Source organism: Monopterus albus, unplaced genomic scaffold (assembly GCF_001952655.1).
Source record: "Monopterus albus unplaced genomic scaffold, M_albus_1.0 scaffold227.1, whole genome shotgun sequence".
NCBI classification, from domain to species: Eukaryota; Metazoa; Chordata; class Actinopteri; order Synbranchiformes; family Synbranchidae; genus Monopterus; species Monopterus albus.
Window position 1 is genome coordinate 602,263 of NW_018128107.1, and position 19,481 is coordinate 621,743.

At 41.9% G+C, this 19,481-nt stretch overlaps 1 protein-coding gene across 9 annotated transcripts in view; it reads right to left on the minus strand.

Moving 5' to 3' along the window:
- The window catches only part of LOC109971551 (SUN domain-containing protein 1-like), a 25,223-nt gene extending 6,666 nt beyond the window's left edge, over positions 1–18,557 (minus strand). Inside the window, exons 1-10 of one of the 9 annotated variants that reach the window (XM_020619880.1) lie at positions 15,637–15,965; positions 12,906–13,003; positions 4,039–4,224; positions 3,525–3,778; positions 2,979–3,227; positions 2,669–2,803; positions 2,115–2,264; positions 1,305–1,388; positions 331–441; positions 55–174 (exon numbers count right to left, since the gene is read on the minus strand). In XM_020619880.1, the coding sequence (XP_020475536.1) occupies positions 55–174; positions 331–441; positions 1,305–1,388; positions 2,115–2,264; positions 2,669–2,803; positions 2,979–3,227; positions 3,525–3,778; positions 4,039–4,224; positions 12,906–12,988 (1,372 nt within the window). In that variant the 5' untranslated portion in view covers positions 12,989–13,003; positions 15,637–15,965. The other 8 variants (XM_020619882.1, XM_020619881.1, XM_020619879.1 and 5 more) reach the window with 8 other exon arrangements.
- Between the last annotated feature and the right edge of the window lie 924 nt (positions 18,558–19,481).

The window sequence follows — 19,481 nt, forward strand, 5'->3', positions numbered from 1 at the left end:
TGCTGCCCAACAAGATTAAGACAGGAGAAAGCAGGAGAAAAAAGTGCCACCAACCTGGTGCTGCCAGGAGCATCCAGAGCAGTGAGAGCAACTTCTGAGCCACTGTCCCAACCCCTGATCCCAAAGCTTTGCCTGCTCTCACCACACAGTAACCAGGCTGGAGGAGGCAGTAACCTGGTAGACAAGAAGAAAGGGGGGAATTTTAATTGATTAACTGTAGATGAGAGAGGTCCTGATCTACAAACAGGTATTAAATGTACTAGTCCTAGACTTATTCTTATAACAGTATTTACAGACTGTCAGCAACATTTTTGAGGAACATTGGTTAACCTGTGTAAGCTAGGAGGCTGCACAGAGCCCCCACTAGGCCTCGGGGCTGGGGGGACTGTGTGAGGAGGACGGTGCGTGTCTCAGAATACTGCTTCCCTTTACAGTCATCACCTGTCCAAGCGGAAATGATGAATAGCAGGCAAACAGAAAACAAAAACAAATGATGTGTGCATGAACTTGCGAACATGTTATAAGAAAACCAAATAAAATTATGCAAAGGAACTAAGCAGAACAAAAATAAACTGCATGCATACAAATCAAATAAATACAAACAAATCATTGGGCCACTTGCACAGACACTGCACCTTCTGCAATATGTGTGATGACACACCATGATGATGAAAATCCTTTGCCCGTGGTGTCATTTCACAGCTGTGTCTCCTGACTATCAAATGCCTTTAACCGCTTTTCTCTCCACTTTTTACTGGTCACATTAGTTGAACGTGGCTCTTCCTAAACTCCAGGGTGACCTAATAGCCCAAAAAGCTGACTACTGTCAGCCAGTTGGAGCTGCAATCCTCTGTTTATTTTGCATGTGTCATTCATGTTTGTTGTATTTGATTTGTATTATTCTTAATTCACATCTGTTGTATTTGATTTGTATTATTCTTAATTTGGTGAGTGGTTAACTGTAACTGCCTACAGCTATCTGGCCTCTTCTGTCACATCTGTTATCTGTTATACTGTTTTGACAAGGACATGGAATTGTTATGTTTGGAGTCGGTACTTATGTTAAGTTTTGGTGTTAAACTGGTCTCTGGAAACAAGTCTGGGGTACAGACTTAACTAAAAGAGAAGCATCTGCAGGTCATGATGGTGAAAAGGCTGCTGACTCGTCAAAACAGTTCACACAACCTCTGATCACCGATCCTCACACAGGTCATGCATATTATTAACTCAATCACGGCAACGAGTACTGACAAAGAGAGAACATGTCTGTGTGTGTGTGTGTGTGTGTGTGTGTGTCTGCTTACACAGGGAACCATTGAAAGTGAGATGTGATTCATCTTCAGTCACCAGATCCTTCACATTCATGCTTCCACAGAAACTTGAGTGTGCTGCAACATACAAGCAACACATTTATTGACATAACAAAAACATGCTGGGGGGGGGGGATTATGACAGAAAGGATGTTGGATTAGGAAGATGACCTAAACACGTCAACAAGTGATGGCAGAAGAGCTCTATGTCTCTATTCTCTCTGAGAACTAGAGGTGCATGAAAACAGTTAAGTAAATACAGTGGTAACTGCTAGAAAGAGGAATAAAGAAATGTGGTGAAACTTATTCTTCAGAGTTGATAAAGTTCTTCTGCAGCTGTGAAAAGAGCCGGCAGCATACTAGAAATAAAACTGACCTTGTACACCCAGAAACTACTGTCACTAAACACACAGTAGGTGGAAATAGCTGCATGTTAACCAAATATTGAATTTAGTTTGTCTGCACATCACATCTGAGGGGCTTAGAAACTGTAGAGTTAACAACGAGTAAGGGATTAGTTCTTCTTTAAATGGTCAATTCAGGCAATGGTGGTTTGATTGGAGTAGGCCTACAGTTTAAATTTTGCTTCTAGCACACTTCCTCCTTCATAAATAGAAAGCAAAAGTGTGAAAGTGGAGGCTGGGTGGAGAGAGAAACAGGGAGATGGAGATTTTTCAAATTAAAATCCCTCTTTAAAAGAAACCCAATATGAAGCTTCTTTCTTCTTAAACAGAAAATTAAGCATTTAAGGAGGAGAAAAATGTGACAGTTTATTAATAGAAGAGCAGCAGACGAGGTCAGAACCTTTGCAGTCATGGCCGGCTCCTTGTCCTTCATAGCCATTAGCCCTGTAGCCCACCATCCTGTGGAGAGTGGTCTGCTTAAACAGCCACAGTTGGGACAAACTGGAGGACACAACTTGTCTCATTGAGTCCGAAATCCATACAAGGACACCTGCTGACACAATGACCGTTAGTCAAAACATTCACTTCAGTCATGGTTAGAGACAGAAACATACAAATATACTGTATATGGATGATAGAATGAGGGGGAAGTGAAGTGGATGACAAAAAGATCTCCTGGAGATACCCTTAAAGGATAATGACAGGAAGCTATGGAAAGCTCAATGAAAGAAAAGCTAATAAGGCTACATGTGAAATAGATCAGACCATGACCGAGTGATGAGGAGAAGCCTGCTCAGGCAGAAACCAGCAGGGAGTGAAGATGTTGAAATTAGCTGCAAAAAAAGATTAACCTAAAATCTATCAGCTTTCCCCCAAGATCACTGAGAATCTTAAAAATCTACCACTGCAAAAGACAGAAGAAGAAAAAGAGGACAGACGTCTCCTGCCGTATACCTTTTCTTGAAGTGCTCTTGGCCCTTGAACCCAGCCAGAGCACATTGTTGAAGAGCAGGGTGACTAAGGACACTATGGGAGCCACGGCTCGTTTGCTGTAGTGCATACACATGTTTGACATAGAGACCAGGACGCCTGGAAAGAGATATCAGTACCAGTTATATTCCCAGCATCACAACTTAAGATGTGGATGCACGGGTCTTTCAACTTCCACCTCCAATAATTTCAACATTTAAACAAACAGATGCAAGGAGGAACAGCAGTCAGCATTGTAAATATGACATTTCAGTCCAACAGGACAGTTTCTAACCTGTCTTGTTCCTCTGACTCCGGTCTCTGGAGTAAATACTTGTGAGTGGTGAAGATGATGAGGAGAGGGCATCTGTGGAGGCTTCTGCACCCTGAGATGATGATGAAGACTGTGTGATAAAGGAATCCATCGTCTGAGAGTGTAAAGAGCAGTCATGGCAGATGTAACCATTTGCAAGCGACGTGTGTGACTTTGACACACTGGCATCACCGTTGACACCTGAACCGTGGTGTGTTGTGGAGCTCCTCCCTGAAGGAGAAGAGTATGTGGAGAGAGATGTAAGAGTTATTAATTCAACAACACAGAAAGCTAATTTTTCTTCTTTTACACGTGGCTGGCTGGTTTAATTTAGAGTATATAACAATCCATACTCAAGGAATCACTCAAATACTGTAGGATACCCTCTAGAGGAACTGAGGCCCTCACTAAATAAATTACACACATGCTGCATGGTGGATTCAATGAAAAGATGCTCAAATAATGTTTGAATTTTGCAAAGGCATTTCCTTATTGAGATTTTTAAAAGCTATACTTTCAACAACTGACCCCAGTGACCATCCACAGGCACAGAGCTGCTGCTGCTGGTGGTGGTTGTGGTGACGGTGCGCTGTCTCAGGTGGGACTGATCCAGGACGGAGGTGTGCTGAGAGGCATCACACACTGTGTTGCTCCCCTGAAAGCTGCTGTTAACTGGAGTACTAGCAGCTGAGAAGGTGAGGGTTTTCCGTGGTGTGTCAGCTTGGCTCAGAGATAAAGACAAGGAATTGGAAGCGGACTGCTGCCTTCTGCTCCGCACCTCCCTGAAGAGCAGACGAACAGGTAGAGCTGTGAGTTTGGCTGCCAAGTGCTTGCTCAAGGGGGATTTGTTGGGTTTTTCCTCTAATAGTAAGGTCTAGACCTTACTTTGTAAAGTGTCCTGAGAAAACCTTTGTTGTGATTTGGCACTAAACTAATAAAACTGTGTTGAATGTATACGAGTATGACACGTATGAATCGTGTTCAGACACACAAATAAGACATTTACCGATACTATTTGGTAAGCCAACATTACTAGTCTGACCGTGTCTCTCTCCTGGTGCTCATGTAGCTGCTGGGGTTCTGGGAGTAATCAACCAGGCTCTTGTTGCCATAGTGACCAGCACTGGTCTGCAAACGCAGGCTCCGCCGTGACATCCTGGGCGACTCGTAAACGGGAGCAATCTGGTGCTCCTTCTCAAACTCTAATGCTGCTGTGGAGTAGCTGGAGCTGAGAGACAGGAGGGGGGAGAGTGGAGCAGAAAGAGCAGGAAAGTTAGAAAGCAGGGGAAAAGGGAGGTCTGATGAAAGGAGCTAATTACTGACAATCACAGGGTGGGACATTTTTTATGTCTGCTGCACAGATCCATTTTGAGACAACAATTTGTTCTCGGGCAACTCGTATCAACACTGAACACATACTCCTGATGTGCAAAACCAAACAAAACACAGGGACAAGCTGGCGTTGTTACAGAGCTGTGGTGATGTTCTCTGCAACAGATATGGGCCTGACAGGAAGTGACTCACTCAGCAAGGGAATGAGAAAACAACAAAACAACAGGCGCAGTGCGTCTCTGAAAATCAAACTGGAAATAGAAACCAAGAAAACATCCCAAAGTCTGCAAGTAGGCTGAAAACTTACTCCGCTCACCACAATTCAAAGCCAACTGAAGTGGAAACGCTAACACAAATGTTGCACATTTTGGCTTTACAATGTGCAGCTCTGACTCACAGGGCCACACCCACCTGGCAGAATAGGCAAATATGACTAACAGGCAACAGGGCAGCAATTGCGAAATTCACTGGAACCATTATAAAAAATCACATTTCTATAATCCTGCTATGCTGGTGTAAACATAAATAATGCCTAAAATAAGACTGTTCAGTATCTCGCTAAGCACGTAAAACTCTGCGTGCAGCATAAAGCCACTCTTTTTAAAGACCGAGTTGTGTATACCTACAGCTGACAACAGTAGTATGATGTGACAAACTGAACTGAAATGACCTGACCACACTTTCTTTGCAGGGCGAGTACACTCCTCAGGACGTGGTTCAGCTACAGCAAGTCAGGCAGAGAATAACTCCACAGACATGCAAGAGAAGGTGGATGAAGAGGAAGGGCAAAGCACTTTATCAGTCACTGGAGGACAGAGAATAAACTTCCTGTTAGGAGGAGGGAGCTTCCCTGTTTGACTGAGAGCTGCTGGCTCAGAGAAAGTGACTGCTGCACAGCAGTGGCTCGGTGTCAAGGCAGAGTCTTGCAAACAGGACCATATGAATGTATGAGCAATGAGCAATATCAGCAGTATGTAGATGAATGTGTGGATGTGTACATGTACTGTGCATGTTGCACCCTGGCTCTAAAACCTGAGGACTACACATTCCCACTGAGAGCTGATTATGTGCTTTCATCCTCGTTTTTCCTGCTGCGCCAACTGGCACCATTCCCTCTGTATCCGGTGAACCAACCACGGGCAGACGTAGCTTCTAAGCATTTGCCAAAGAGCCTGTAGGGCCACTTAATGTTAGTAATACCAAATCATGCAACTTTACTGACAGGCATCATTATGTACAATCAAAACATTAAGTAAAATTGAGCTGTACAGTTAAACAACAAATGTATCTGCATCAAAGTGCTGACCATATACTCTGTGTCTCTTGTACTGAACTGGCTGAGATGAACTGTTTCACACTGCCAATAGATCAAGAGGCCATGTAAGGACAGCTGAAAAGAGGTGAGGTCAATCACTGTGGCTCCCAGCACTAGAGAGAGAACATGGAGACCTCAAATGACAAACCAGAAGCAGACTACAGGTGGGCCAGATAAACAGAACAACTGCAGTACCCCAGTTCTTTAATTGGACGGCTCTGAATAACAAAGGAGTCCGTCTTTCTTCATCTAGTGCTGGTTTATTTATTTTAACCACAAGCAAAATTACAAACACGACCCAGGTTGCTCTCTTTTCCAGATACACACACATGCCGCTGGAAAGTGGATTTTTTTCCCCCCGCCACACAGAACCTAATACATCTATAAGGTTTAGGCTAACCCCTTACCCAGAAAGATTACCAAAAATATCCCCAGATGAAGTCAATTCAAAGACTCCATCTCTTATCTAGTGCCCCACATGCTTTGAGCAGCTGCATTTTTACCTAGTCATAACAAAATGAAGAATTTCAATGTGTGTGTGTATGTTGTCACATGGTGTGTCGCTAAGGCATTCATTCATTTATTCAGACATAATATTCTAATACAAGATTAATACAGGAAAAGAATTGGTGTCATAAGTACCTATGGTTCACTTTTCAGAATCAACATTCTGTCTGCTAACCTTGAAACAAAACAAACTAGAGCAGACTTTAAATCTTACTAAACTGCATTACTAACACGCCTGATTCAACACATTAATGTCTAACAATTATCTAACCGATTTACTAATATCTAACACAACCAATCTTCCTTTACACGTACAGCACTGCTAGTCGGACTCAAATTTGAAATTGAAATCTTGGCAGTGCAGAGTTCATCTCTGTTTGCTTTGAAGGGAGAGTTTCAGACTTTGAAGAATCAATTTCCTACAATAGGGTTATACAAACACACAACTAAGTTTACCATACCAGTGGCTCAGCAGTCACTGAGAGTGCCTACGTGTAGCAGCCCTGTACAGGGCGTGTTTGAGAAAGACGACGTACCTGTCTGTGTAGCCTACAGCCAGGTACAAACATTAGTGAAAAGGTGCTGCGCTGTCTGACAACTCATGAGCAATCATATAGACCTTTGTTTAAACAACACTATCCCATATCTGGGTTTTACAAAACAAAGCATGCATCTCCCTGTGGTGCTGGTGAAATCGCCCTCAAACTAAACAAACTTAAACTAAAACAGTGTTTAAAATCTAGCAACGTGCAGATCTCAGACTTTCTAAGCTCAGAAACTCTAAACAATGCTTAATTAGTTTACTTTTCAGTTTTTCTTGGTATCCAAACTGATCTCTCTCTCCAACGCGACTCCCACAGACCACCTCATTGAAATAGAGACGGACACTGTGCCTTCAGAAGTGAGTGAAGACGACACAGACAAAAAGAAAGACATGGTGTAGAGAAAGAGAGAGAGGGAGGAAACTTCCATCCTCACATTCAGCTCCCTGAAATCTCTCCTTACATAACAGGCATTAGGCCTGTATAGTCTTCCCACAGTCAGTGGCCACAGACACCTGCACAAGTCCAGACAATCTGATCAGAAAGGGCTCTACATTTTATTGGCTTAGGTTTAGCATTTATTATGTAGAGTAACACACATGATGGGGTTCAAGGTCAGTGGGAATCAGAGAATAGTGCTATCACAATGCATGATCCCACAATAAATGGCCATGCACTGAGATCAAGATGCACTTCATAAACTACTGTTTACAATCTATAAAACAACCCACCTTAATGAATTATTGATTATATTTGTTTCCTTTTATAGTCTATGACAGCAAACAGACAAACCAAGCTATTTCTAATTGAGCTCTGATACCATGTTGAGCATTTTCTGCTATTTTCTGCCAATAAACCAAAGCATCAATCAAAGAAATGAAGAAAAACATAAGCACAGGTCAGTTCCTCAAACAGTTATTAAAGCAAATTCCACTCATGTCAGACATTACAGTCTGATGTATGTCACTCAGGCTTAAGAAAAACAAACAAACAAACAAACAACAAAAAAAAAAAACATCAGTTCACGGACAGCATGCACAACTGGAAAGGGATCAGCTCTTCCAGACAGCCTCCAGTTGAGTGACTGGATCATTTATTCAGGTTCACACGACTGATCAAATATCTGCCCCTGGGTGGGAAACACCATCACAACTTCTATATTCCAGCTCATCAACCCTGAAGGCAACAAGAAACTAGATGTTTTTGCAGCAGTGTGGGGGTCAAAGCAGCTGCCAAAACAACTGACGTAAAACTAGTTTGACATCTGTTTTTTTAATCTATCCGCAGAGCCAGTGAGCCGACAAAGAAAAAGTAACGCTAGTAACAATGTTCTTGGTGCGGCTACAACTCCACCGGCTTTGGTTTGCTGCCACTGAAGCAAGAAGCCACCCACTCAAACACTTACTGCCTGCTTTGCATTGTATATGCAAAATAAAGAGACCCCATCACAATGCATAAGGAAGGAACACAATGAGACATCGCGTAAACAACACGTTTATTCACAAGGACAATGACCCGGTTCTTTATCACCTACACAGCAGATGTACTTTGCATCTGAACAGGTCAAAATGACATCGAACGGCTCTCTGGTTTGAACGTGTAAATATGAGGTATCTGAAGGATGTGTGAAGGTCAAAAGTTAGGACAGCAACTAGTGACTGTTTTCTCTATTGATTAATAGAGAAAGTAATATGCAGATTAACTGATGATCAATAAAATGTCAGGACACAGTGAAATATGCTTCTGACAATTAACTCAAACCCAGATGATACGCTCAGATTCCTTCTGTCAAACAAAGTCTAAAGTCCAAAGATATTCAGTTTACCATCACATAAGAGAAAGAAACCTGGAAATCCTAATAAAATGATGTAGAATCTGTAAAAGGATTATTTTTGCTTGAAAAATTACTTAAATGAGTAATAAATCCAAAATTGTTTGTCAGTTTAATTGTTATCTGGCTACCAACTAATCATTTCAGCTTGTTTGAAACACCTTTCCACTGGAACACGACAGTGAGGTTACCTGGGGTCATTCGGTGTGGACCCATCAATTAACTAGTTGTTTCAACTCTAATAAATTCAACAAAATATATAAAATGAGCAACAGCTGATGCTTTTCTAGACCTCTACAGGGAACAACACTGTCAAAATAAATAAGAAAAAAAAGGATCACCTTTCTGATAAATACTACAAGTACAGAAACTGGGCTTAAAATAATAGGAGCTCATCTGAAGTTCTGGGATTCGGGTCTGCTGGAGTGAGCGCAACTAGTAACGCACTTGCCCCACAAACAAAAAACATTGGCTACCATTTGCAGCCTCTCTCACACACTGTTGTAGAGAGATCTTAGAGATTATAGAAACCATGTGGGTTGCAAATCTCAGTTTCAAAACCACAAGTGTGGTTTCAAAAGCCTTCTCGAAGCTTGCAAAAAAAATAAAACACCCTATATTCACACACACAAAGGAACCTTTTCTTCAAGGCGAGGAAGCATGTTGTTCCAAAAAAACAGCCAAAGTCACTGAAAAACGTGTTACTTAGCCAGGGTGTACAGCATGACTCAAGAGTTTCTCAATTTACGTGTATGTATCAGATTAAAACATGAACCAGTTTCTGTACATGCAGCAAAACTTCATGCTTGCAAATGTAAACAGCCTAGAGTGAGACATCTATGATGTCTTCTACCAGCAAGGATGTCAACTGCAATCTCGTGCATGGAGGTTGCATTTTGTTTGCTTGGCTTGATAATCAATCACAACATCATGCTTTTCTTCCTCGTCTCTGAAAACGCGATGTGGGAATATTGCAAGCACAAGCAAATTTGAGGTCACTGCACTGTAACTAAAAATGTTAATGCTCAGTGCCAGCAACAATCAATTTTGGAGACGTGCAATGCTGCAATTTGAAGTGCAATGATTATTTTGTTCCATACAATTGACCTAAATCTGCTCCCTATGACACTGTAGAACCACACTGTGTTTACTGAATTTATACAGTACTTGGTTTTACTCCCTGAAATTCAGCTGTGAGAGCCTCAGAAATCTGTAGGAAAATACCAAATTACAATACAAATGTAGCGCACACTGCCCTCCTCTGAAAGTCTTCTTTCCCCTGAAGTGCTGAGGCGTATATTTATCAGAGGCCAAGAACTGCGAGTCAGGAACCGAGTGGAGAGCCTTCGAATTTCCATCTAACCATCAATGGTAGGACTTGGCACTGTGATTAGTGTCATTACAGCCCACCCTGATTTTCCCTCCGGCAGACGCTACTTTCCTTCTGCTCTCTGTGACATCCACACTATATAGTGTGCCGTTTCGTGTTGCCATAGTCGCCATGGAGACCACTCTAAACAGCTCCCTGGCTTGAGGAAGACCGATCAGTAACAGAAGCTGGACAAGTACCACATTCAGCTGTCAGATGCACAAAAGAACGCAAGCCTGGCTAAGACAGAAACACCTCTGGCATGTACAATATCTCAGCATATGCCACGCAACAAGACACGGCCAGGTTTTTTTAAAATACTGCATGAAAAGTAGAGCAGTTACAGAAATACCTGCAGTGTTGGGACCTTCACGAGGAATAACTACTACACAGGCCGACTCTCCAATATCCAGCTGCTGTCATTCCTTTGGCACTTGACCAGAGGTGCATGTGCTACAACACACACAGGCCAGCTGTGACAGCAGCGTGAACAGCTGTCTAACTAGTCCCCAGTGCACTCAGCTCACGCCTGCAGAACGCAGAACTCTGTGTTGCAGAACATACAAATGTGAAAGCACTTTCTATGTTTCATATACTCTTGTCAGATTCATGTTAAAGTCTGGGACAAATTCACAGCTTTTTTTGTTGGCACAGCCCTCATCTCCTATCAGTGAAAAATCTTGAAAAAAAAAAAAAAAAAAAACTCCAGACACCCCAACTCTACTGACCGACTTCCACCCTCATATAATATGAAGGGCCTGTGTGAGTGAATACACAGCTCACTACTTTCAGTGAGGACATGGGTGCAGTCAGGCTGCAGGCTATAAACAACCACGGTGAAACTTTCCAGCTAGGATGCAAATCATTAACATTTATCAGTGCTGTACTTCTCTAACATGCAGGCCATCGTGGGCTATATATATATATATAGCCCAGTGTGTATATACAGTATGTATACACACTGACAAAACCCTTGGTCTGGTACAGCCTTACAAAAGGAGAATGAGAGCAGCTGTGAGGAACTGAGAGCACAGACACCTCCCAGTTCAGTAATAAAAAAAAACCTTGTCAGGTTATTAAAAAGGCTTCTTCCATTGCTATATTTACAGTATTAAATTCATTAACACGAGGTTGGTGGTCCATATAATAATGGACTCCATGATATGCGTGAGGCTCCAAAGAGCTCAGAGTGTGGATGGAAACAGAACATGATTGTCTGGCCTCCTCTCCCTCTTATTCTTTGGACTATTCAATGCCACAAAACTTGTCGCTGCTCTTTTGAGTGTTTGTAACAGATGGGCCAACGGTTGCTGTCACCTGACTCCGTCAGCCTCTACACTTCTCTCTTGTGTTCAGTGACGATCATGCACACATACAGTTATACAGACACCCTCAACTGTCTGAACACAATCAGCTGTGTCACACAGAGAGGTTGATAATCTGAACTTGGAATATTTACTTAGAATATAGGCTCAGACAAAGACATGCAACTCTCTCTCTCTCTCGTTTCATTAGCCTCTCAGCTGCAGTCAACACAGGTTAATAAACACAGATCTCTCAGCATGCTAGTCAAGAAGCATAAACTCTTAGTCTAATCCCGGGATCAAGGTCACAGTTGTGACTGTCAGGTTAATTAATAGCCTCTCAACTGACTGTATCCAACAGAACATGATTAGCTTGTTCCAGCCTTTCAGCCTACCTGGCAGATTCCAGCAGGCTGTCAAACAACCTTTTGTACATTCATCTCACTTTGCCTCAGTGTCACTCATCAGACTATTTACCAAGACTGGAGTTCACAGATCTGCAATGTACTTCGGATGCTACAAAACTGACCTGAATATGATATGATATGATATTAGGTTGCTACTTGGTCATGTATATCAGTAGGATATTAGGTTGCTACTTGGTCATGTATCTTCCACGTCTACTCTGAGTTCCACAGTATTACCTGCCATTCTGCATCAACATGAAAGCACCCAACAGGCACTGTGCACCAATGTTGTGCTCACAACCTATAAAATATAAACACTGCCTGCTGACAATAAATATAGCAGGCGACTAATACAACTGCCACATGTGTGCCAGAGACACAATTATTTAAAGAGACTGCAACCTCACCTGAGCAGAAAGGTCTGTTGGCAGCAGTTTCACATTGTGCTCTGCATTTCTACTTCAGCTGTTAACCCAATGGTCCGTGTTCAAACTGTTTTTTTAACGAGGCACATGCATACTCTCACTTAATGGATGGAAGGCCTCCACCCCCAGAAGACACATAATAAATTCTTTCTCTAAAGTCGTAAACCAAGTTAAGCGCAGGGTGATATTTCACCTCATGTCCTACACACCCACATGCCTCTCTGTGCTCTGAGAGCTGCCGACATCAACAGTGACAGCACAGGACACAACAACATTCCTGCACATGCTCAGACCTTCTTCGTGAAGTGTCGACCACACCTACAGTACGAGCTGTGATGACCAAGAGCCTGACGAACGAAGAAATGAATGGATGAGGAGCATGATGGGAGAGTCAGGTGTTACAGGGGCACTGTAAACCCAAGACTGATAGTGATGCTTTTAACTTGTCACAAGCTGCAAAAGGCTGCAGCATTAAAAAGTACTGTATGGAGAAATCTAGAGTTTATCCAAGTCAAGTATCCCCAAATTCCCTGTACGCATACACACCAAACGAATCATTAGAAACTGAGTCATCAAAACCACAGATTTCATTATATTTCACTGTCATAATGACCTAAGTGAACTGGCAACCATTATTATAACAGCATTAAGGTTGACAGCATATAGTGCTCAGGGAAGACAAGACAAGAGCAAACAGAATATGAATTAGCTGGTTGATGCTAAACTTGCAAAGCCTTAAAGGGGATTAAAATGCAACAGCAGGGTCTCAAAGACAATTTAGATCAATTCTGAGTTAATTCTCTGAGCTGCCTCGAGTGACAGGCAGGCTCTAAATCTGACTGCTGGATGCTGCACAGCACAGCGCTTGAGGTCTCACCTGAGAGAGTAGGTATAGCCGGTGTTCTCTGGAGCATACTGTGGCGGTGTATATGTGTGCAGTTGGGAAAAATCCATGGTCATTCTTCTTTGTTTAGGCTGCAAGAGTCAGGGTGCAACAGGACTCCTTAAAGCCAAAGCTAACATGGTAGAGGGGGGATAACAAGCACAAACTAACTTTCATACAAACTCCTGAAAGTGCATGCACTGCTTTGACCAGCCTGTCTCCTGCAGTTTAGTTCTACTAACAAGCTCAAGTTCTGCCACTGTATTTTAAAAACTAAATTCAGAACTGCAGCTACACATTACATTCCATACAAATCGGGGAAAAAAAATAAAAAATAAAAAAATAAAAAATAAAAAAAATAATCACATGCCTCTTCCCAAAAAAAACGTAGCACTATCCACTGGGCTGCTCTCCATGAAAGCACAACCACCAGTTACTGTTTACAACCATGTCAGAGAACACTGCCCACGTAGTACATAACGAGAGTCGCTGGACACCCCTTTTCCCCAGGAACACAACAATACTACTGTGGATGGGAGTTGGCCAACCTCTTCCTGCATGTTGTCTGGCTGTTGACAGAAGCCGCAGACGCCAATGACGCTGCAATGAATGAATTGTCTTTTCTTCTCTGGTCGGCAAACGGATGACAACTAACCGGAATGGCTGGTAGAGACAGGACACAGAGATTGATGATCCTCTCTCGCCTTCGCATTAAGGAGACTCCTCACCAGGCCAGCTATTCCTACAGTGACTGCTTGGGCACGCTCCACACACAGGAAAGGCAGTATTATGAAACCAAGTAACACAGCAAGGGGTGGGGCAGAGTTACAGGCAGCAGGCGGGAAACAACCCAGAGGGATGAGCTTCTCATAGTGGAGCCTTCAGGCTGAGCAAATAAATACCATGTTACCATAATACAACCAGTTGCTAGCTTCTTATATACACCTAGCTAAACCTAATGCAGTGTAATACAACAGTGCTACGATATCTTTATGATGGTCATAATGTTCACTCTGTATTGAAACATTGTTAGTTAACGCTGGTCATTTTAGAGGAAATACTGTTATAATGACAGGAATCTTTATTGTGTCCGCCCCATTTATATTAGGTATAAGTCTGAATAACCAAAACACCTCTCTGTCTACTGTTAGTTAACGCTGGTCATTTTATAGGAAATACTGTTATAATGACAGGAATTTCTATTGTGTCCGCCCCATTTATATTAGTGATAAGCCTGAATAACCAAAACACCTCTCTGTCTAATGCAGTATAGTTCAGTAGCACCATAAACTACATCCTCTAAAAGAACCATACAATTAAACCTCCATCAAACTGAACATTTTCACTATTATAACAGGTTGTTGCAGCACTGCTATATTAGGCTGGCTTAGTTTGATTTAGGTGTAATAAATAATAAACTGCCAACTGAGAGTACCGGCTGCGAGAGGCCAAAATGACCAAGTCTACTTAATAGCTTGCAAAAGTCATCTATAGAAATGCAGGTAAAATAGGATGATTACAGCCCATTCATATAAAAGGTTTAACTCATGCTTTACATATCAAAGAATGCAATAACTGTATCTGACTGTTGGATTTTCTCATCCTAACAACTCTGCAAACAGTACCACTCCATCCATGTGACCAACACTTCCTCATATATTATGAGCATTAAAGGACACTCCAACTTCAGCCAAACACAAAAATAATGCAAAGATGGAGCGGCACAAAAAACAAATGACTTCTCCTAAGTCCAGCACCAAAATCCAAACTAATAATCTTAATCATAGCTCAATCAGCAGTCAAGTCTCCAAACTGGAAAGAAGAATAAACAGAGACAAATATCCAAAAGCCACGGAGAGTACTTTAATTCAGCCAGGATTAGTTTTTTGGTGTAACAAATCACGCTATAAGAGCTGAACGTGGGCACTCCACAACTAAATATCCACCCAATACAGTGCATCAGCTGGGGTAGAACTACGGCAACAGGGACTGGGGACACAGGAGAGGACAGTGTCCCTCCCTTAGACAACAGCCTGCTTTTTATAATACTGTGGCACTAGACGTTTGAGCTAAAAAATCAGAGACAGGCTGACCAACAACAGCGCCCTGCAAACACACACCTCCAGTCTGCACATGCAACAAAGTGACACCTTTCTCTCCGCCTTGTGTTTCACTCCATTGCTGGCTCCTTTACGCACACCACCTGCGACGGGCGGGCTGAGGCTGATCCACTACAGTCAAGACAATGTTCCACACCGGTGCCGTCTGAAACACGCACTTAGTTTAATAATAACTGCACAGTATCCGGCCAAATGACGTGTAAGCTGTTAAGAGTCTCACGTAGCCAGGGCTAAATTTAGGCTTCGAGTATTAACGCCGTTGTTGTCCGTCATTCATGAACGCGCTGACTTACGGGCTTGTGCAACGACGCACTACTCCCGTTTCTTATTATACAGACAAATTTAACACGTACATGTTACTACACACGGTCACCGGCCACTATTAATGGTGGATATTACATTACATACCCGTAATGTCGCAGGTCTGTAAAATTCAGCCTAGAAAAAAGGCCTGAGATCGAGGTTCGCTGTCAAAACAGTTGTGGGTAAAGGGGCTCAGCAAGTACAAACACACCCCAATAGAAGAAAATGACACAACCACAACAGAAATTTCCAGCTGCATTAACGTCTATGATGTTATTATTTATAAAAGCATGTCAACTTGCCCGCGTGGTTAGAGTCCATGTATGTTGTTATTTTTTAAAAGAGCGAAATCCACAGGAACAAGATCCTCACGTTACTATCACTGGAGATGCGCAAACGTTGGCCAACATCCCGACGCACGCAAACGCAAAGGGTATTTATTTCTGTGGACCCACAGATCCTAGCGCTGATTTTCTAGTAGGAGGACACCAAAGTTTACAAGTAGCCACTGACTGTTATGCTAGTGCACAACAAGCAGATTTCCAAAATGGCTTCCCTGGCGTAACAAAGCCAGAAGGATCGGTGCCGAGCTGATCCTCCCACTCCCAGCCTCCATTGTCGGCCAGACCGCTCACTTTAAATCTATTGGAGGAGAGCAGGACAGCTGCGGCGGCGTGCCCCGGACTGCCACTGGTGCTCCGTGCACTGATAGTGCCCTATTGTTATAGCTGACATTGAGCCCCCCTGGGGGGGTTTCAAGGTCCCTGCATCTGCCCTTCAAAAAACAAAACAAAACAACAACAACAAAAAAAACGTCAAATGGAGTTCTGGTGGCATGAATAAGAGATTAGAGGTAGCAGTAGTAATATATGTTATTAATTCGATGAGGCACAGACGACCAGTATTTATTATATTAGTGAAAAAAAAAGATGTTGACATCTGTCTTGCCCATATTATTGTACTATATTAAAAACATTTCTGGCAACTAATGTTGTTCTTTCTCTCTGTTATGTAAACACATATTTTTGACCAGACCCCAAAAGGATATGACTAATGGAACCAAAAGCAAAAACCAAAGCAAAAAAAGTGTTCTCTTTGTTGAGTCATGGTGAAACAACACCAACGATATCTTGATTAGGAACTAATATAGTTGGTAATGATAGACTGAAAATATCACTGGCATAAAGCTGTTCAGTCACAACAGACAAACAGAATAAATACAGCAAATATTACAACAACACTGCAGACTGGTTCAAGTTTTATCACAACCAACAGGCTGATCATGTTGCCATAATCAAACAAACAATCTCCTTTGCGATAAAATCCAGATCAAGAATAATCACAGTGCTAAGACCCTTGTTGCCTCTTCATTTGGCCTGTAGCAAAAATACTGTCTGTAAAAACTAGTCAGACAAACGATTTGCAGGAAAAGAGAAACATTGCAGGGAACTGGATCACTACAAATGAAGATAGTTTAATTGTAGATGCATTCATATCAAATAAACACATTTGTTTTATTCAAGTACTGTACTTCAGTACTTACTTTACTTATAACAGTTGATGCTGTAATTCTACTCCAATGCATTTCAGAGAGACCTACTGTACTATTACTTCACTACATTATTTAACAGCTATTGGTACTAGTTACCTTGACTTTCCATGCCAAATGAATGACTATTTTACTCAACATGATGCATTGTTATAAATTAATGGTCCGATAACAACACTGGCGCTTTGAGTTGTCTGGTTAGACCTACTCAGGTTGGAGTTGGGTATAGCTATGCTAAGAAGTCATCAGTTTCTAATAAGAATGATAAACAGGAGATACCCTGAAGTCCATGAAAAGATTTTAAAAATCATGCTGCACATAACTTGTGTACAAACAGTGGTGTGCACAAGATAAAAATATCATCTGCCAAGACTTTAGAGCTCCATTATTTAACACTACAAAAATGGCAAATTCAGATTTTGCTTTTTTAAGTATGTTTGTGCTTTTGCTTTGGTAGAATTTTGAATGCAGCACTTTTAACAGTATTTTTATACTAGTATTGCTACACTTACATTACACCTGAGCACTTCTTCCAGACCTTGCAAAAGCGCAGCTACTACTACTATTATTATATGCATATAGCCTCTATGTTGAAAGCAGGGTAGCATTGCTTTGAAACACATTTTAAGTTGACTGTTTCAGGTCCATAGTTCAGCATCAGGTAAGCCACTAAATTCAGTCAGCACCAGGGGCTGCTATGGCCTCTCTGCAGCTGATCAGCCGCAGGAGGACATTTTCCATAAATCAAAATATTACTGATACAGACACATGGAGATGCTGGGAGAGGCGCCATCTGCTGGTCAGACGTCTGCAGTCCAAATAAATTGGACTGACTTTGGATTTCACAGCAGAAGGCAGACTGTCCCCTCTGTCAGACTACTGTTCCCACCCAGTTTCAGCCTAGATAAGACCTCTATCGAAACTGCTGCTAATAGGCCTATGCAACAGTTTTATTTACAGTTCACGCATAGACTACAAACTGACTAAAAGGCTTAAAACTGACTCACACAATGCAAGTATCCAATGGGATTAAACGAAAACGGAAGTGTACAGGGGATAAACCAATGACGTTCTACCATGACTGATAAAATTCAAGGAAAAAGCCACAACAGCCAGGGGGTGTCGACTGAAATTTGACTGCTTGCAGTGAAGTTTTAATAGGCTAAGCCCGCTATTAGTGGTATGTTCAGTTAACCCACAGACAAACTCTCCAAAGTGACCAAAGAATTTGGCCCAGTCTACCGGGCGATAAAAACAAAAGCCGAAGTCAGTCTCCGAGTTTCTTTACGTTTCCTATCAGTAAAAGCTCTGCAGGTAAGACCTAAGTCCTACAGCACAACAAAGTCCAGGAAGATGTAACACGTGTTCCCAGACGCACTGTACCACAAAACAAAACTACTCAGAGATTAGACTGGAGACGTTGTAGCCTCTCACAAGTTTGTGACTGGACAGCACGTGTTAAATTACACGACATAGTAATCATTACAGGGGTTTTACTACTTACATGTTGACTCTAACTGTGCATTACACGCCGATGGGTGTCAGTTTGGTTTGTCTGTAGATAATTACATCCAGTTTGTTAAAGCTTCACAAGCAGTTGTGCATTACTCCTGAAAGGAGGACCTTGCTCTAACGTTCGCCTTTCCCGCACACGGTCACATCTTCCGTTACGTCATGCGTCACATGCGTCAGTCCTAATATGGTAAAAATGTCCATATATGGGATCTGTCAAAACGCCATGGAGCTGCTATCCTTATAAAACAGCACCATCCAGTGGTCAAAAACAAGGGCAACAACTAACAGTGAATAAATAAAGACATCAAAAAGTAGTTCTAGGCTACTACTACTAGTGATAAGAAGAAGAAGAAAGATGATGATGATGATGATGAGGAGGAACAAGAACAAGAAGTGTTAAAGTGTAGTTTAATTTGTCCCTAATGTGAAACTAAGCTGAAAAAGATTTTGGGAAAATATTGTGAAAAAGTCCACCAAAAGAAAAAAAACTGCGTGATTAGTGATCACAAACAAAAAAAACACACTGAAGAAATTTGGTAGGCCTATTGTTGGTATTTTTGCAGCTCAACACCAATTAAACTCATATGGAGGCTAGGAATATCTTCAAAAATTGGTCTTAAGGAGGCAGTTGGGGGACACATGCAGGTACCTTGTTTAGTTTAATGTGTTTAACGTTTGTTTCTCCTGTTTAGAAACAAATGGTCAAAGGTAATAAAGAGAGTGTGTGTTTGGACTTCACAGTGCTTTTGAGACCTTTGTTCAAAGGCTAGAAATGACTCAGTCTCTAAGCAACATTAGGCAAAGAAACGACTCAGTCTCTAAGCAACATTAGGCAAACAGAGAAAAGCTGAAAAACTGGACACCTTGCATTTGTGGAATGATGGTGATGTGCTCATTGTCTCCAATAACATGGACAGATTATGTGAAAGGGAAGGTGGTTTAGCTTGTGTACAGGTCATTGCTCTAACTGTTCGTCTCTTGAGATTTAGCCTGTTAGTTCAGTGTACATGTTTGTTCAACAGTCACTGAATATGAAAATCTTAATTTTTGTAATGTGTGTGTGCCACCTTCTACTTGTGCAGA